This window comes from Bubalus kerabau, chromosome 3 (genome assembly GCF_029407905.1).
Source record: "Bubalus kerabau isolate K-KA32 ecotype Philippines breed swamp buffalo chromosome 3, PCC_UOA_SB_1v2, whole genome shotgun sequence".
NCBI lineage: Eukaryota > Metazoa > Chordata > Mammalia > Artiodactyla > Bovidae > Bubalus > Bubalus kerabau.
The window spans coordinates 10854466-10875230 of record NC_073626.1 but is presented as its reverse complement, the minus strand read 5'-3'; the positions used below and the strand labels follow the sequence as shown (position 1 = coordinate 10875230).

The window sequence follows — 20765 nt, the reverse complement described above, 5'->3', positions numbered from 1 at the left end:
AAAAAGCTCTTCACAGCTGGACAGCGTCTCCTTGTGGCACACAGAGGGACCCTGGTCCTGCACATACAACCCACCCCCCCACCCCCCAGACAGGGGACGGAATGCACCTCGAAGGTGATCCCAGGGCAGACACAAGTGTAGTCGGCCAAACTACTGATTTTTGGCCCTTACATAAGGCACCACACCCCACCCCGCCCCCCGGAACCGAGCCAGTGTCAATTCAAAAGCAATGAAATCATTCCAGCTGGGAGTCTAATGACATGCTGTTTAAAAAGGCTTGTGAGAAATGTCCCTCTTCAGAAACAGAGGCGCACCAAAAGAGAGGTCTCTGCTATTCCTTCCATTTTCCATTAAGTGCAAAAAAAAAAAAGAAAAGCATGAGAAGAATACACAATAAGGGGCTGATCTGAGCAGCCCACTCTCACTGAGCTCTCCTGTGAAAGGATAAGAAGAACCAAAGCCAGACTCTTTCTAGACAAACGTATTAATTCCCCTACCCTACCTCACTTATTCTGACAAAGAACAATTACCAATGACAAGAACGTTTCAAACACTGAGTCACTTCAAATTATCAACTTGCAACACAAATACTCAGAGGCACGTTTTGATTGTGTGTTTGGGGCCAAATACAGAGATTACTTAAGTGCTTTCCTGTGAGGACCATCTCAGGCTCTGTAGATGGAGGGGTATTTTGGAAACTGAAAAAAAGAGTCCTCAAAATAGAAGTTGCTGGAGGCACTGCTACTGTGACCCTCCAGTTCGCAGAGCCGAGGCTACGAGCACACGTGATGCCGTCCGTGTCACTTCAGATCACGTATTTTAATAAACCACGTCCATTTCCAGTAGGATGCCCAGTGGATTACAAATGAGAACATCAGGGTCCTTTGGAACGTCTGCACAACTAAACACGTGCTGGGGACACCAGGCTCTTGCAGGGGACTGCTGCGGTCAGGGGTCGGACCCCCAGGGATCTGGGTCTGCCCTAGCCTGGCCAGTTAGACACGGAGCGGGAGGGGAGGCGGGGAGAGGGGTGTGCCTTCTCTCCTGTATCAGCTTCCAGGAGCCCTGCTCCTGCCCACGCAGGTTCAAGTTCAGGGGAGAAACGAGATAAAGCAGAACACTGTTGGCAGCTTGGTTAGGTTCTCCTCCCTTCAAACCAGCACAGCCTAAATAAAACCGTTTTTTTGGATCTGCAGGCAGATCAGGGTTTGGGGCCAAAGCTGTCCCCATGATAAAGTGTTCCCCACGTCTTCTGTGCATTTACTTCCACTCCTGGGAGGAGGATATAGATGCCAGATCTCCCAACAAACCTCACATCTCCAGCTCACAAAGCAGCGGGAAGCACCACCAGACAAGAGAAACCCAGTGTCACGGAGAACGAGACAGCAGCCTATTCTCCTGTGTGAAGAAGTCCACAATCCCGAGCACCTGCCTGACTACCTGGTGATGACGGCCTCACCCAGGTCTTCCTCTTCAGAAAATCTGCTCTAACACTTGCACATTTTTCACCTGAGTCACAAATCAAAAGGAAATTGAGACGATCGGTCTTGTAGATTTTTCTTTTGGGAAAATGAGGGCGTTAACTTAAGGCAAGTTATCAATGAATCGATCAAAAAGGAAGGGCAGGGAAAGCGGACACCCTCGTCTCATTCACAGGCTGCACCCCATCGTCTCTTTCCATGCACTCAGAGAACCGACTTTCACCTCGAGAATGATTCTTTGCTCATGCCCCCAAGCACCCTCCAGTCAGGGAGCGGGGGCTGAGGGGCGGGAAAGCACAGGAAGCCAGTTGAGAGCACCACGGCCTCCTGCAGAGGCGCTGCACCAAGGGCTCTCACCACTCTGCGGACGGACAAGTCCACGTGGTCCGGCCCAAGGCTCAGCAACTGACACCAGCCTGCTGCTCCCTGAAAGGCGGCCAGGCCCTAGTGCCTTACACACCTAGTCAATTGGGGCTCTGAAGGTGCTCTCAAAACCTGAACCGGAAAAGTCCGTTTTTCTGAATTTGAAGGAGGTCTCCTCTGAACCCCAGACAGAAGAAGCAAGTGGGCTGGCGCTGGTCCTGGGTAAGCCTGAACCGCGGCCTCATACACATCACCTACCGTCCCACTGCTCTCTTTATAGATGGCCAGGCCGTGGCCACGCCAACAGATCAGGTAAACACCACCTGTACTCCCACCTGGCAACTTTCTATCCCAAGTGAACCCTCTTTAGGAATATCTGTGTCATTCTGTAGTCTTATGTCACATTTAAACATTCACTTTTGCAACTGATGGGTACCCATAATTAAATCCCATTACAAGGAATTTCAAATAATTCTGCTCAATAGTTACAAAAGAAAGAGTCTCAATTAACAAAACAAAACAAAACCACAAAGCAGGAAAGACAAGCTTAAACTGCTATGGGAATCGTGCCACGTTTGATCTGTATGTATTAATCATGGAAACAGAGTTCTCGGGGGTCTGGTCCTGACTGCTTGTGAAAACCACTGCAGTCCTGGGGTTCACTGCTGACACTCTGTAGCTCACACTCTAGTAGACACAACCCTGCACCAAGTTCCCCATGGGTCAAAACAGGAGCAAGACAAAGAATGGATGAGAATGGGAAACCAATGGAAACAGGGTGAGATATAAACATTTTTAATCTGAAAAACGTACTACTGTCTCAGAGGAGAAAAAAACAAAATTTTAGGGATCTTCACCCAGCTAATTGGATCTTCTTGGAAAAGCCACTTCCCTTGAACAGACAGCAATGCCCAACATCCACCATAACAAATGTCAAGGGTAATGATGCCTGTACATGAGACACCAGACATGATTATTTCTTTATTCTAGGATATGAATGAAGGACACGCGTTTGAGCAAGCTCCGGGAGATGGTGAAGGACAGGGAAACCTGGTGTGCTGCAGTTCACAGGGACACAAAGAGTTGGACAAGACTGACCGACTGAACAACAACAAAAATAAATGAAGGAAGGAACAAATGACACCCATCTAGGCTGCCTTGCTTGTTTCACACAAGAAGAAATTAAGAATCAGAGAAATTAAATGCCTACCACACAGCTAATTAAGCCTTAAAAAGGTCAGGAAATGAAGCTCATGATGACTGTTTGATGCTGATAAAGACCTTATGGGAAAGGATAAAGGTGGGGGTGGGGGGAACAAATGTGTGCATTATGCAATTTGGTGTTACAGTATAATTTCAATTATCAAGAAATGGCTGTGAAAGGAACAGTATTCCAGAGCTGAATGTTCAGTTTTCCAAGATGACTGCATTCTAGTTTCACCACTTTGGGGCCATGGCCCTGTAGTATCAATAACTCCTTTCTCTGGTGGTAAAGACAGTGTTTTGAGGAATCTCCTTACACCTTCCTGCTGGGGACCTGCTCCCCAGCCTCACTAAGTCATGCTTTAATAATCTGATGTTGGCAGTTCGTGTCCTTGTCCTGGGCCTTCTTCGTGTCACAGAGGATGTAGAACAGGGTAGGTAGATAAGCTCAGCTAAATAGGTATTGAAAGCTCACCATGTTTCTAAAATACTGCACCTGAGGCTGAAATTGGCTTTCCCCAAAGCGGACTTCTCGTTTAAAAAGAACGAAACAACTTCCTCTGAGTCATGTGAAACTGGAGGAGCCTTCCTAACAGCCTGTGTATTTCTGAGCTGGCTTCAGCCCCCTCCTTCCACTGGCCTCACACAAAGCCAGCTCCGACATCCTCTGGGATTTTTAAGACATAAACCCTCCAGAGTCATGAGCGCCACGCGGCAGCAGCACAAGTGGAGCCCCGCACCGAGCCGGGGGCCCAGGCGCTGGCTCTTCGCCGCTGTCAAGCGGACAGGAGCGCGGCTCCACCTGCGCCACAGGCCGGAGCCGCCACGGAGCTCAGCTGTCCACACGCGCACCCTTACAGGGGACGGCGGCTTCTGGGGCAGGGGCTTTGCAAAAACCGTGACTCTGAGCTGCAGTCGGCCACTTTTAGTGATGGATACAAGACATCAGCTCTCCCTTTCTTCAACTATAAAGCAAGAAACGCCTCCTGCCCTGACCACCTCCCAGTGACTTTGCTGGAGAGAAAGCAGATGGGATCAAAAGATAATGTAGATGAACACACCCTAAAATCTATTATTTCTATTGTCATTCATGGAAAACAGCTCTCTGGTCTCTCACAAAGGAGATTTCTGAGACCACCCACTAGTTAGAGAAGCCACCCCTTAACATGAACATGTCTACACACAGCTAGCTAACAGAGGCTATACACACACTTCATTGAGTGCCTTCGTGACAGGTAAGGAGGCTGAGAAATACTGAGCTTCCCTGGTGGCTCAGACAGTAAAGTGTGTGCCTACAATGCGGGAGACCTGGGTTCGATCCCTGGGTCGGGAAGATCCCCTGGAGAAGGAAATGGCAACCCACTCCAGTACTCTTGCCTGCAGAATCCCACGGATGGAGGAGCCTGATGGGCTATAGTCCATCGGGCCGCAAACAGTCAGACACGACTGAGCGACTTCACTTCTTCTACACTGAGATTACTAACCTCATCTGCTCAACAAACTCTACGGTCTTTAAGTCACATCCCTCATCTCTCTATGCCACCTAAACACAGCCCTAAACAAGAAGCAGGGCAAATGAAAAAGCATTCAACTGTCAAGGCAGAAATGCCAACAACAGTGCAGGTGGCCAGATTCCCATCACGTCCAAGTGATCCGGTCCCACAGGTCCACCGAGGCCAGAAAGACGAGCGCTCGGCCGTGAAGGAACAGAATGAGACGAACTTCCCTCTGCCTCAATCACTTACTGGCAACACGGATTTTCTATCGTTTGTAGATGTGGATGCTCTACGTTCTAGGGTCTCTGTGAGTCCCAGAGAAGCTGGGTAAGAGCTCACAGAAAGCAGTCATCACCATGCTGCCATCAGTGATCTTTCTTCTCATTTCCTTTCCCACCCCAGCCACACCCGACACTAATCCAGTTACTCATCAAGTTCTCTCAACCCCACCCCTGCAGTATTTCTGTATCTGCCTCCACATTTTTGTACTTACATCCTCCCATCTACACTGCCACCTTTTAGTCCCTGGTTACCTTGAGCCAGGTAATTGCCTACAATTATAGCCTTTAAATGTGTTTCCTCTTCTTGAAATCATTTCCCTTTATGAAATCCTCTTAATTGATGCCAGCTTAATCTTTTCAGAATATAACTCTGATTAAGTCAGCTCCCTGTTGAAAAACCACTGAGCACGTTCCATGGTCAACTCATTTATAATTTTCTCTTTCTCACAGTCGATCTTTCCTTCTTGTTTTTTGGGGCTACGTGTCCTGCCCCTGGAATGTTAAGAGTCAGGGGGAAGAAAACGAGTCTAGTTTCTACTACACATGCATGCCCCTGATTTCACAAGCTGGATAACTGCTGGAATCACAACAGTAAGTGCATGACAACAGCATCTTCATGAATTCATCTCGACCACGCCTGTTCAGATGCGGTATCTTCTGCCTCCAACTCCTACATCTGTGATCTTATGGAATTTACCATCATCTTCACAAACTTAAGAATATGTATCCAACAATCTATTTACCTCGAACACAACTATTTGGACCATTTTATACCACCCATCTCTCCGTTAAGTGCCTGGTACTTAAAGAAGTATGCAAAACATCACTAACCCACCCACCTCTGCCACCTTCATCATCTTCTCAACATATGATCTACTCCACCTTTCACTCAAAGCTCTGGATTTTATCTGTTAAATCCAAATTCAACAGTGGACCTACCATGTCCGTTGTGAACATGCTTGTGGGTTTTTCCTTTCCTGGGGGTTGACTGGCATGAAGATGAAGCATTGTTGGTGGCTGCTTTGACGTCTTCTGTTTCATCATCTTCCTCCTCAACATCCTCCTCGTCCTGAGAGCTTCCAAAATACACCATGCTGTTGGGCAGCGCAGGAGAACCTGGCGGGGTCAAAAGGAGGGGCATAAACAAGGGCCTGAGTCTCCACCCCTTCCAGAGCCCACTTCAAGTGGAAAGTCGCTCAGTGGGGTCTGACTCTTTGTAACCTCATGGACTGTACAGTCCATGGAATTCTCCAGGCCAGAATACTGGATTGGGTAGCCTTTCCCTTCTCCAGAGGATCTTCCCAACCCAGGGATCGAACCCAGGTTTCCCGCATTGCAGGTGCATTCGTTACCAGCTGAGCCACCAGGGAAGCCCAAGAATACTGGAGTGGGTAGCCTATCCCTTCTCCAGTGGATCTCCCCGACCCAGGAATCGAACTGGGGTTCCTGCATTGCAGGTGGATTCTTTACCAACTGAGCTATCAGGGAAGCCCAAGTGGACCCATGTACTAAATTACAAACTTAAATCCTCATGACTGAGCAGATAAAACAAAGCAATTAATCTCTACTGCCATTTTTATTTTTCAAACATACTCCAGGAAATAGAACTCTATCTGTGTCCCTTTAACAGATTTCAGGCAAAATCCCCCAGCAGGGAGGAGGGACGATACCATTCACCAAACATAACAAATCAAAAATTTTAAAATCTCATTTGACTATTCTTGAGAAGGGAGTGGGGAAAACAACAAAGACTGAATTGAGCAAAAAAAAAAAAAAAACAAAAAAAACCCTACCCACAGTGTCAAGGACATGAAGACTATTCTGGGTTACATCGTCTAGACTTAAAAAGTATGAACTTAAGCAAATGATTGTAAAATGAAAAAAAAAAGAGAGAGAGAGAGACAAGTGATAAAAACAAAATATGACATTTCCTTATAAAAGGAATCTGTCTCATATTCATAGGGGGTGAGTGACAGGTATGGATTCCAAAATCACAATATATTTGGAAGCTACTTTGATATTATGATCAGGTTAATAGCATGTAAAATTATTAAAATAAATTCTTGCATAACACTAACTAGAAGACTGGCTTAAATAAATTTAAAAATCAAAAAAACCTCTTCATAGAACCCAATCCCTTACTCCTTTTACACCTTAACCTCCTCATCGCCAAACATTTTTGGTTCTGAACCTAAGACAGAACAGTAACACCAAAAAACAAGCTCAATATTACAAAGAAGCACAATACCGTTCTTCTTTATTAAATCATGAATTTTCAGAAGAAGATCGGTCAATTCACTGGTATACTGTTTGGGACCAAAGGCTGTTAATTTTTGTTTTTTTAATAATCAATTAGTCAGTTAATTGGTTAATTGATTAATCCATCAATTTTTAAAACCCTTGAGTTAATTTCTGGCAGTAACTTTCATTTTCTTTCCCATTAAGTATCCAGAGAAGAGCTGCTATCAAGTAACAGAAGAATAAATGTTAAGTTCATTTCTTCTCTTGCCAGTGTCCTGTGAATGAGCTAACACTTCAGGAGTATCCATCAAGATTCAAGTAACTGAACGTGCTCTCCTTCCCAAACTGGATCTCAAACTTCAACCACAATGGCTAATTTAACCATTCCAGCATCAGGGCTACCTGTTCTAACAAGGAAATGGACATGAACGAGCAGCCTCAGAGCACTGAAGCGGCGAACCACGACTGCCCAGCTCCGGGAAACGCAAAGACAAAGACAGCACCTTCCACTTGTCAGCATGACCTACTGATACTCAAACACCCCAGCCCGCAAGTTATATGGGTCATAGCACTGAATGGAAACGAAACTCCAAAGGGATGTGTGTGACAAACACTCTGTATAACATAACTGGAGACACTCTGACCAAAGCCATTTCCTTTGTTTTCTCCCCTTTGATCATTTCCAATTAGAAGCAGGTTCTCAACAGAAGGAAGGTCTGTCAGAGGCTTTGGGGAAAACCATCTGATCAAGCAGAAGTTAGAAGATGAAGCTTTTTAAAAAAAAGAAAAGAGGAGGAAATATCTGGCCTTTTTCCTACTACAACAATATATTTACCCTTGTACTAAGTGGTTTTACAACTAGTACAAGACTGAATAGAAAAAGAAGTGACACCATCCTTCCCAGCTTTGTACTTAAAAAGTTTCCAGTCGGAACATATCATTCACAGAGACACACAAAGTACCTCCAAGGCCAAATGTACCTACATTGATGGGTCATTTCCTAAATCTAACCTAAAAAAAAAAAAAAAAAAAAAAAAAACCTTTATTGAATTTATTACACAACTGCTTGTGTTTTATGTTTGGTTTTGGCCATGAGGCATGTGGGATCTCAGCTGCTCACCCAGGGATAAACCCACACCCCCTGCACTGGCAGGTGAGGTCTTAAGCCTCTGGACCAATAGGGAAGTCCCATAAATCTAAGCATTTAAGGAAAAAACCAGGAAACCTTATTTCAGCGCTCAAAAAGAGGTTCTGAGTTTAAAAAAAATTATAAAGAAAGAAAGGAAAGGAAATTTCCCATAAGCTCCAACTCATTCCAGCATGTGACATGACATCCAGTAACACATTACATGCTGTCAGACAGAGCTGGGGACCCGGCACTTGGCACTGACAGACTCAGCCATTAAATTCTCCTCTTCAGTAAAAGAAGAACAAGGTTAAACACATTTCTTCAAGTTCCTTCAAGATCAAAACAGCCACACCTAATTTCTCTTAAAGTAAAGCCTCCCTGCACTCTGTGTCGGATGCACTGACCAGCGCGGCTGAAATCAGAAAGCGGATTATACAGGACCACACAGAGCAGGTGTGTGTGTAGACCCTGCAGTAACTTCCACAGCTCACTCTGCCCTCCATTGGAGGGAAGCAGGATTGCAGGATGGAATCTCAGGAAGTAAGCCAGTACCGCCTCGCCTTGCTCCATCCCATCAGGATCAGGAGAGAAGGCAATAAACTCTGCAACTGAAGCCATTTGGGAGCAAAGCAAGTCTGCCCAATTCTGGGCAAAATCCACACGAACCACATGAGAAATTAAGAAGTAACTGCCACCTACAGAGTCTGTTGAGGATTTTTTGAAACTCAAACCCAATACATAAAGCATCACATTCCTTATGTTCAAAACTCTGAGAAAGGGGTGAGCACTAAATTTATGCCAAAGAACTAAAACGGAGGAAATGTTGAGGAGCTCAGTTCAGAACCCAAGTTTCATTAATATCCTACAGAAAGCAAACAGGGTAACTTTAACAAAAGAAGAAAGCAACCAAACTTAAGAATCCATTTCTTTAAGCAGCTTCTCAGCCAAGTATACACAGTGATGTAACCTGATGTGTGTTCTATAGGGAAATGTGCAGTAGGAAGCAGAACACCAGGGAAGGGGTGGGCAGCGTGCTCCCTGCGGGAGTCGCTCTTAAAGCAAAACTTACAATAATGTAAGATTTTTCTGATGGGACTGGGTCTGCAGTCAAGAGGTGGAAAAGACACAAGTAGGGGGGCACAGGGGATAAAAGCGATTGCTTTCACCCTAAAAAGTAATGTGGGTTCCCTCCTAAATGACTTGCTGGTTGGACCTAAAGACAAAGCATCAGCAAAATAAAAGACAATACAGATGCTCAAATAAGAAGAGGAATGAAGAGACTCCTGTGATGAAAGGAGAAGGGATTAGTAGAGGAAAAAGACTAGTGCTTGATAATAAGGAGCCTTGGGCAGAAAGGTCAGAGCTAACAGAGTCAGGATGCCCTTGGCTCAAATAATAAGCTTGTGCCAATTCTCCCCTCTGCATCATGGCCCGGGTAGAGCCTTACCACCTTCCACGTTTCATTTAAAAAGCCACTGCCAATCTCAGGAGTGGCCCCATCAACTATAGCTTCTCCCCCAGAAGGAACATACCTTCAGAATTTTTCTGGGTACCTGCATACCTGTACCTCTTGTTAACCTTGTTAACAAGTTAAAGCATGCAGAAAAGACTAAATCCAACAACACTGAATATTCCAAACCTCGGTCACCACACAGCTACTGGTAATCCCTCTAAGACCCGCTGACATGTCCGCTTAGAAGTGACGGAGAGGGTCAAGCCAACATTCCAGATCGGGGGAACCACAGCAACCAGGAAAAAGCAGCAAAAACAGCTTTTCCTTCTCTCTCATTGACACAAAACCAGGAAGATCATCTCACATGGCATAACCAAGGTGATAGAGAAACACAGACTGCTAAATACCTAGAAAATAACTGCAGAAGACCCTCAAATACATAAAAGAGAGCCAAAAGCATCTGAGAAACCAAACTAATCAGACATTCACAGACAGCATTTCTCTCTTCTTAGCCAAGATACAAGCTCGATTAGCTAATTTACAAATAAGCTTAGAGGAGGAGGAATCTGTAAACAGATGAAGGAAAGGGTATTTCGAAGCCTTGAAAACAGCCAATAGTCTGGATTATTTATCACTGGTAAAATCACCCCCTTCCTCCTTATAAAATGGGTGAATGGGTCCATTTGCTAATCCAATTGAAGCTGTGTGCATGGAAAGTTAACATTTAGCATCTGAAAACAGAAGACTCTGCGTGTTTTTAGAATTTTTGATTAAAAATGGTCTACAACTCATAGATTCTCACACTTAAGAAGCAAACTTCCTCTCTAGAAAATTTATTAGGGTAGCTTTTTGCCTCCAAACATCAGGTGAAGTAAACTTTTGAAAAGCTCATTCTGGGCCTAGCATTCAGGAAAACGGGGCATAGATCTACAGAGATGAAAATAGGATGGGAGAAATGGGAAATACAACAAGGAAAAGCTTCCAGAAGAGAAATCATCTCCTCCCACGGCAGACCACTACGGTAAAAACAAGGGGTCTGAGAAATGGTTGAGTGGCTCCCACCTGGTTCCTGGGGTGGGCTCCCTCCCCTCCGTAGGTACCAGGCCCTCTTGTGACGTTAATCAAGTCAGAGAGGTTACCTCATCACACAGAATAACTCCATCTATCTCCTCCATGGGCTTCCCTGGTGGCTCAGAAAAAGGTAAAGAATCCGCCTGCAGCCCAGGAGACCTGCATTCGATCCCTGGGTTAGGAAGACCCCCTGGAGGAGGGCTTGGCAACCCACTCCAGTGTTCTTGCCTGGAGAATCCCATGGAGAGAGGAGCCTGGAGGGCTACAGTCCACAGAACTCGCAAAGAGTCGGACATGACTGAGCTTAAGCACATCTCCTCTACAAACTCTGTAGTTTTAAAGCAGTCATCAGGACTCTCTCTCCCACGTGCGTGCACTCTTTTCTCTCTCTCTCTCTCACTCTCCTGCTATCCTCTAAATAAAAGAGAGCTGTAACACTGATTTGCCTAAGAGCTGTAGCACGGTTTGTCCAAGACCCAAGAGCTGTGACGCGCCGAGGGCTTTAATGTCTGTCACTCCAAATCTTTGTTGTGACGAGACAAAGAACCAAGGAACATACACTCGCGTGACATCTATGGTGCCATGACTCAGATATAACCTGGCTGAAACAACCTCTGTGTGGAAGAGGCCAAACACAGCAGGAGCCCAACTCAGCGAAGCTCCAACGCTAGAAGCAGAAGGCGAAGAAACCCAGCTCAGGGGAAGGCCCATCTTGTTGGAAACCGGGACAGTGAAAAACGAACTCAGCAGAAAGCTCACGCGGCCCAGTCGCAGATTCCAGAAGACCTCCGGTTAAGGTCAACCAGCTACAACATGCAGTGCCAGTTCAACAAAGATATATAACTACAGCTAACCACGGAATATATCACACACCCTTGGACACCGCTATAAGGGCTCTGAGGATTGAGACTAGCAAGAGGGGGAGGCCCAATACACCTCACCGCCCCAGTTCAGCAGGAAGTAGCCAGAAAGACCTCGACGTCCCTATTCCCGAAGAATTGGGCCTCCCATCTCTTGAGGGGGGAATGTTAGGTAGGTAGAATAGGGAAAAGGAGTCCAAAATGGTGGTGGCTAAGACAAGGAAGGTCTGAGGACCAGAGTGAAGACTTCAGGCAGAACAAACAGCACTCCTGGCTAAGCCCAATTTGCATAGGGCAGGCCCAGGTGGAGGAAAAAACATATAAAAGGAGGAGCCAAAGCGCTTTCTCTTGGACTCTCTCTCCCACGTGCGTGCACTCTTTTCTTTCTCTCTCTCTCTCACTCTCCTGCTATCTTCTAAATAAAATAGAGCTGTAACACTGAAAAAAAAAATAAAAAAATAAAGCAGTCATCAATGAAAGGTGAGTGCTTTTAATATGTTAAGAGGATTATGGATGGCATCGGAGAAGGCAATGGCACCCCACTCCAGTACTCTTGCCTGGAAAATCCCATGGATGGAGGAGCCTGGTGGGCTGCAGTCCATGGGGTTGCTAAGAGTCGGACACGACTGAACGACTTCACTTTCACTTTTCATTTTCATGCACTGGAGAAGGAAATGGCAACCCACTCCAGTGTTCTTGCCTGGAGAATCCCAGGGACGGGGGAGTCTGGTGGGCTGCCATCTATGGGGTCACACCAGCAGCATGGATGGCATAGGGAACGGGAGGCAGGGGGTATACACGTGTACTTACAGTTTTCTATTAAAATCACAGGCAGATTTTTCTCTCCTGATTATTCAAGCACATTAGCAAACGTAAAAAAAAAATCTGAACTTGGATCAGTCGGTGGAATCGGGAGTGCAGAACGCATCTGTGCTTTGCCAAAGCCGTATTTCATTACTTTTCAGAATTAGTTGGCAATGTCTCCACAATATTTACTGAAGTGAAAACCAAATGTTTTCATCTGGACAAAAATCAAACTGTGGTATGTTACAACCACAACAGAAATCATTTTAATCCAAAAACTTGCTTTCTCTAATTTGGGCTGCGGTTTCTGTAAAATTGGATTCTTCTCTGTGAATCATGTACACACAAGCCCTCTTTCTCATTATCTTCCCTCCCCCGACCAGTTCTTTATCTTAACAAGCTAAACATAGCTCGTTCTGCTAGATTTTGGAAAAGACCCTAAAGGGATTCCCCGCCCGCTGTCATTTAGCTGGGGAGTCAAATTCTGTAGCTTGAGCTCACACACTCCGGGCTGTGGCCCGGATTTGGCATGTTTGTGATGGATCTTCAGGACACACACAGAGAATGGAAGCAATCGGGCCCTATTACCACGTGCTCAGACGCTCAGTCGGGTCCAGCTTTTTGCAACCCCATGGACTGCAGCCCACCAGGCTCCTGTTTCCATGGAATTCTCCAGGCAAGAACACAGGAGCGGTTTGCCATTTCCTATTCCAGGGGATCTTCCCGACCCAGGGATGTTCTCTATCACTAGTGCCACCTAGGAAGCCCATTAACATATAAAAAAACAAACTTCAAAGGGAGCAGGTAGGGTCTGGGGCGGGGGCAGGGAGATATTCCTTGATTTTCTGAGTTCCAAGAGAGGAGAGCTCCATCCTTTGAAACTGAACAGTTATCAGAGAAAGTGGGTGCAACCTTGGCCCGTTAATCCCACTGTCTACGTACCCAGCACTGACCCAAGCACCTGTGACCCACACCCGCCCTGCACACTCAGGCACCCACACACCTAATACAAGCGCCCCGAGAGCCGGGACGACTGCGACGCACGGACTGCCGGTGTCTCTTCCACGTCAGCCTTTACAGTTTACCAGGGATAAGAATTTCCACCAGGATTTCCCAAGCCCTGCCCACTCCCATATAACTCTTAAGATCGGGTACTAAATCCATCTGCTATTTTCTTTAGAGTGATTTACTTTCATGATTTAAATGACTTTTCTCTATTATATCAGTATAAATTTAATATCATGTGCCCTAAAAAGAAAAAGTAATTAATATTACAATCAAAGTTTCAGCCTACTTCACATTAATATTAAAGGTAATTAATATCACGATCAAACATCCACCCTACTTCATTTCTGGCGCCACCAAGCAGCAGGACTCGGGGAAGAGCCCTCCAGCCAAAGTCCAAACGCAAAGGGAGGCCCTAGCTCCTTATGGTACAAGGAGAAGGCTGGGTAATGGGGCCTCTACTGAAACTGATCTTCCTTTTAATACACACATATCAAAACCAAGGGCGCCAGTCATTGGACTACATGGAGTCTGAAAGTCCAGGACGACGTGCCAGCTTGGCAGCCATGTACCCTCTTGTCGGGAGACTCGTTTACTTGCCTGTACAATGGGCTTAGTATCTTCAGATATAACAAGTGTGATGACCCCGAAGGCTGTAAGGCAACACAGGACAAAGCACACGCAACACCCACGTGGCAGTGCCGCTTTTAGGGTGACACACAGCTCAGGAGCGAAACAACTCACAACCATGAGAGCAGGTGAGGGCGAAGGTGATTTACTTCCTACCTGCTTTCCTAAATGGGAGAGTCTGCAGACTGGCCACTGGGAGAGGATGGGGTGGGGCTCAGAAAGAGGACGGAAACACAAAATGAACTCAGTAGTTAGTCTGGAATTTGGGAACAGGTGGCAGAGCAACGCTTGTGAGGGCTGGAAAGCTTCAGCCCTTGGGAGCCTTTTTTCAGGAAGAACAGCGAGGAAGTGGCGATGTGACTGTCCTCTCAGAGGCCTCCTCTGCAGTTATGGGTTCCCAGGTGTGGCTGCCTGACCCCATGATTAGGCAATGCCTCCAGCAGAGCAGAGCTTGGGAAATCCCATGGACAGAGGAGCCTGGTGGACTACAGTCCACGGAGTCGCAAGGGTCGGACACGACGGAGCCGCCGCCACCACCACCAGAGCGGGGCACATGTTCTCTTTGCAAGAGCCCTGACATGAGGGTCTCGGCAACGAAAACCACCTTCCCTCCTGACAGCTCACAGGGAGACCTGACCCAGCCGAGCACCGAGACAGGAGAAAGCGCCTTTAATTAGCAGCTGAACAATCGGCTTCCTATCTTCCCCCGCTGTCATCTACACCCATGGCTTGAAACACACATGAACAAGCACACATCCGGTCAAATGGAACAAGGTCTCTGGATCTCCCTGCCGCAAATGAACACAACGCACAGGTCACACCACACGGAGAGCGCAGTGGGCTCAACCTATGTAACTTCCACCCATCACGTATGCAACGGGAAACAAGTCAGAAATTCACTTCACTGCGGCCACACAGAGCCCATCCCAAGTGTGCTCTCTCCACGGGGAAAGCGCCCACGAACCTTAATAGAGACATAAATACAGGGCAAGGGGCACCGAGTCTCTAGGACGTGGACACTGGTCACTTCAGCACTGTCAGCTGTTGGCCAGGTGCGCCACAAACAAAACAGGACTAACCTTACTTCCAGATTTCTGCCCCCATCGACCTTCTTTCTCTAAATGGGATTTCAGAAAGGATGAGAAATACTGAGGCAATCAGCAGAAAGTAGGGAAGAGGCCAGAGACAATCTGAGAAGCACACTGACTCGGTGCCGGCAGCCACAGGCGGGAGCAAGGACCGGCTTCATCTCCAGGGAGGGCAGAGCCTGGTCAGGGGCCAGCTGGCCTGGAGCACCGCCAACCCTCTGAGCAAAACGTCTTGGAGTCTGAACGACCGATCGAGGTCACAGAGCAATTAGAGGGGCCCCATCCCTCCCCTCCTGGGCGCTTCAGGAGCCGATGGTTTCATATTTCTTCATAATGAGCCTGATAAACTCTTCTGGCAAATAAACTGCTTGCTCAGCACAACTCAGCCAAGTGTACAGACTCTGTTGGAAAATCAAGCATATGAGGAACATAAGGCTGGTTTAGTGTGAAGAAACGTGAGGATGGCCACTAGAATCCTCAGGGTAGTGAAAACATCACTTTGTCTGTTAGCCCTCCCAAAAAATTAAGATGCAACACCTCCCAAAAAGGATTCATCCAGAAAAGAGTTGTGTACCACTGTGACAGAGGGCCCTCCTCCCCAAAGACTTCAGTACTGTAACGCACTCCCATTTCGCTCAAGGAAGTTCATTATCAGAGCTATGGTGCTCCTCGCAATCGGAGGATTATTTAATTGCTTTCTAGCAGGTTAATCCCCTTTCGTTTTGTGACCTCTAAATCACCCCAAGCTTTTTCATTTGCCCTACTTAATTACCCAAAGTCAGTATTCTATCGAAATACACATGCCTTGCCGATAAAAGCTGGTGACTGTCTTTAGAGAAAGTTCCATGGGTGGCCTGTCTCTTCTGGTACTGCATTCTCCTTGGCTGGTCTTTTAAACTGTACCTCATCCGTGTCACTTGGAGGAACCTGTTCCCCTCCCCTGTTCATCTCCTAAATTCACCAGGAAATACTAACGGGCTGGATGGTACCACAGGCCCCATCTGGTCCGCTTCGCACCCGTCATTTAGTCTAACTCCACAGCAACCACATGCTGACTGCACATCCATTTTACAAAAGAGGACACTGAGGCTGAAAGCTTTAAGTCACCTGCCCAGGATCCACTAGCATCCATCGGCCTCCTGCCTGTCTTCCTACAATAGCCCACTGCTTAGGCTTTGGTAGCCTGGATCCATTTTTCTGATGCTGCCATGATCAACTTATTCAACAAAGGTCTAAACCCGTGAGGGTCTTCCCCTCAGCAAAGAACCGTGGTGACTATCCAGCCTGGGCCCACAGCACCTAACACATCAGACTCCCTGCTTTAACGAGGGGCCAGCTCTCCAAGCCACGAAGTCACCTGCCCAGCCTTGGAAGGGGCTTCTGCAGACCTTTTTCTGTCTGTAAAGCCAGCTCCCCACTAGGGCCTGTGCAGGGCGCCCTTCCCTCCGCTCCACCTGTGCCCCTCTGCCCAGCACGGCCACTCTGGCACCTGTGTCCGGGTCCAGTCCACTGCACCCGTCAAGCCACTTTCCTGTTGTAATCTGTGTTTTCTAGTTTCTGGCACTGAAAAACAGTTCAATAGAGGCCAAGTTAATTAGCAATTGAATGACAAGTGATCGCTGAAGATTCTCTAGGACCTGGGAAACAAAAGGCAAGTAGTCCCCAAACAGAAAGGATTGCTTCACCAGGGCTGACAGTGGGGGGTGGGGTGGGGGGTCTTCCGTACTAACTCCTCCTGGAAAATAGCTCTCTTCTTCCCTGTGAGGCTGGCCTGTGACACCCAGGGTCAGAAGAAGCGAGTATGTAGGTGTGTATTTTCAGGGATCCTCCTTGAGAATCCCCTTTATTTGCACTGCCCCCCAAAGAGGAAAATATAAATAAGAGACTCATCTAGCCTGCCACTGCTCCACTGCTTGTTTTCCAAATCTGCAAACAGTCATAGTCAGAAGAAAGAGAAGATGACAGGACTCATTACGAACAACGGGTGACAAAAAACGCAGCGACGGTACATCCCCCTTCTCTGCAGATCTACACCCCAAGAAAGAGACTAATTATGCCTCTGGCAGGACCCAAGCAGACCCTCTCCAAAGCAGCCATTTAAAGATAAAGACACAGCAAGCAAACACATCGGCTGCTTGCACCATCACGCTTGCTTATCCTTTGGAAGTCTCAGGTCACCACATTAAGCAAAAAAAAAAAAAAGAGAGTCCTACCAAACTCAGCTTTTTGAAAGGTCCCTACCTGCCTTAAGACAGATTTTTTTTTTTAATCTCTAAAGCTTCTTATCTCTGAACAACTGGCTGGTGTGTTGACATGCACACACTCTTCTCAGAATTATTAATGGCACAGTTTTTTCCTCACCCCAGTTTACAATGAAGTTGTGGGGAGAAGGGAGGTCTTGGGTTTGCTGGGGGTCACTGATGGGTAATAAACACGGAGACTTAAAGAACTCCATGAGCCAGCTTTCTCTCCATCCCAAGATCCATTCTCTTCCATGTTTCAAATCAGCACTGAGGCTGTTCTGGATAATAACTGAAGACCAGAGAAAAGGATGATGTGCAATCCTTGGCAACAAACATCGTTTCCAGGTCTCTGGTTCCGGCATGATTTTTGCAGCTGGGCTTTCTCTCCTATCAATACTGAGCTTATCGGGGCTGCCTCGTTTACTGGATCTGTGCTTGCTTCCACCCAAGGGTGATGGAGCGGTTTGGTTCTTGAGGCTGAACATGAAGTCTGGGGCCCAGACAAGCTCTGTCTGGCTTGGAACTTCAGCCAGAAAAGCAGGAGCAGAATTAGACTGCAGGTATAAAGAAATGGTAATCAAACTCTCAACCATCAACTCTGTCTGTGAAGACTCCTGATGAGGTAAGTGTCACCAGCAGTCGTATCTAAACGTGAGAAACGCATCCACATGCAAATCGAGAATCAGATCAATGATGGGACACCCACACGATGGAATGGGTATTTATGTGATACTGAAACAGGAAACCAGACTGCCAAAATAAAATGCAATTCCATCCGGGGTGTGGGACTTATATACACACATAGAAGGCTCAGCAGTATTTTCACTGAGGAGGTGGTAAACAGCGCTTGTCTCTAGGAGACTGGAGAGAAGGGTATTTTGATTTTTTTGATTTTTGGCCTTTTTCTCCCTCTTTTCCACTGATCTTCCCAGGTGGAACATGAAATAGTTTTATGGCTAAAAGAAGTTTTAACCCTTGATTTTGCATTTGAAACTGAAAGAAAATTATTAAAGTGCCACTACAGCAGACACCGTCTATTTAACCCTTGTATACTTCAAAACACAAGTTTTAATTGCTTCAAACAATTCCATATTAAAATACACTGTCTAATACCACCGAACGCATCACATTTCCAGGAACATGAGGCACTCAGTGTATCACCTACCGTTTGAGGCTTTAAGGAAAGCCGTATCAGATAAAACACACTTGACCTCACAAATTCAAGGCTTTTAAAATAAAATACCTTAAATCTAAAAAGTTCAGGACAAAGAGTAAGAGAGTACAACACTCTGCATCAGAACCTTATTGTGTTTCAACTAAAAACGAACAACAAAACCTGTTTTATTGTCTGGCTCAACAATGTAGGAATAATTTTCCAGCCTCAGAGCATTTTTCCAAAATTATTTTTAAAAACATCTTAGGTTTCACTTCCTGAAACATCTGTTCCATCTGACGAGTGAAAGAAGTAAACTTTATATATGCAAAGACATGATACTCCTATGTCTAGAGTTTGTCAATGTCAATGTCAAAGACTCTAGATGTGATGTTTTCCTCCATCACCAATGACGCCACCCCACAGCAGCCTGACCACCTGTCCGTCACCCTCGCCTCTCCTCTTCCTTTCACCCTTCACAGCCAATCCTGCACCTCTTTCCTGCTGGGCTTTCACACCATCTTTTCCATCTCCACTCTCAACACTCAGGATCACCAGGCTCCGTCCACAAGCGGCCACGTCAAACCCAAGGGAGATGCTGGCAGGAGGCCCCGCCACCCCACCTCCCCTTCGTGAGGACCAAGTGGTCCACACCGGAACACGATTATCCTCCTCCTGTATGTCCTGAGAGTCTCCAGGACTATCAATGGCCTGTAATGTCAAACAAAAACCTCAGCTCTTTATCTTCCCTTAGCCAACAATTCAGTCCAAAAGCTAACTGGGTGTGAGAGGGTGGGGTGGGGTGGGGGTGAAGAACAACCAGAGAAGCCAGTCTGGGTTGTGAGGGCCCCAACAGGGTGAAGACGTGTTCACACATGGGGCAGCACACTCATGGGGTCGGAGCCAAGTGAAATCAGGAGGGCTCCATGGGGAGGGTGGCGGCAGAGATGGGCATGGGGCACTCTGGAAAAAAATGGGTCAGTAAGTAATTTGTAGATATAACAGGAGCCAGCTTTCTCCAAGTTTAATATGGAAAAAAGAAAACCAGAGTGAACCCTTTGGTTCTAAACTAACACCAGAGGTATGGTGCTCACTCACGGATTTTAACAGGTTTAGAGACACAAATATATATACTTAATGAGCATGTGTGTACATGTGCACACACACGCCCTTGCACACATGTGTGAGTACTTAGTCACTTAGTCGTGTCCAACTCTTTGCAACCCCATGGACTGCAGCCCGTCAGGCTCCTCTGTCCATGGGGATTCTCCAGGCCAGAATACTGGAGTGGGTTGCCAGGCCCTCCTCCAGGGGATCTTCCCAACCCAGGTCTCCCACCACTGCAGGTAGATTCTTTACCAGCTGAGCCACAAGGGAAGCCCAAGAATACTGAAGGGGGTAGCCTATCCCATCTCCAGCGGATCTTCCCAACCCAGGAATTGAACCGGGGTCTCCCACATTGCAGGTGGATTCTTTACCAGCTGAGCCACCAGGGAAGCCCACATACACAAACACAAACAATGCATTTCCCTCCAACAGCTATGAGCGTACCTCAGGCCCAGATCCCAACTTCAGAAGAGAAGATATCCCTTAAAGTAAACAGGGCTCCTTGGAGAAATGGCCCATGCAGGCCTGAGGGAGGGGATATGTGAGATGAGCCCGGGGCCCTCTGAGGTGCCAGGGAGCCAGGATGGAAGGATCTCAGGGAAACATCAAAGGGCAAGGGTGCCAGCTTGCAGGGGCTCCACTGAAGGGATCTGGGACAACCAAACATGAAAATAAAGGAGAGTAACAGGTTACAACCTTCTAAACAAAACCGGAAACGAGTCCACACAGACACCAAAAAATGAGTATATCAAGTATATCAAGAAATTAAATAGAGAGTTTCAAAGAGTCTCCCAATGAAATACACATAAAGTCTGACAGACTCCCCCTCAATCAGTGACCAACCTGAGCACCATCAAACGACAGACTGACAGACTACCCCCAGCAGGATTAAGAGAAGAAATCCCTCCTATGATACTCTTGCCCGAAATGGAGATACCTCCTTTCTCATCCTGTGTTCTCCTCTCTTCATTCTTGGAGTAAACACGTTCCCAAAATGAGGCCGTGTAAATCCAAACTCATCCTTCATTACAAAACTGCATCCTCACCGTGCTCTCTTGTCCATTGGTCCCATTCGTATGTATTTCCATTCTTACCTACACCTAGAAGGTTCTACTGCTGTTTCTCCCCAAGTTGTGTGTGTGTGGTGGGGGGGAGAG

General features: G+C 46.7%; 1 protein-coding gene across 9 annotated transcripts in view; it reads right to left on the bottom strand.

Moving 5' to 3' along the window:
* The window catches only part of JARID2 (jumonji and AT-rich interaction domain containing 2), a 232890-nt gene that overhangs the window by 36620 nt on the left and 175505 nt on the right, over positions 1 to 20765 (bottom strand). For all 9 annotated transcript variants that reach the window (XM_055570664.1, XM_055570665.1, XM_055570668.1 and 6 more), the window contains one exon: positions 5764 to 5940. In XM_055570664.1, coding sequence (XP_055426639.1) covers positions 5764 to 5940 — 177 coding nt within the window. The remainder of the gene's footprint in view (positions 1 to 5763; positions 5941 to 20765) is intronic.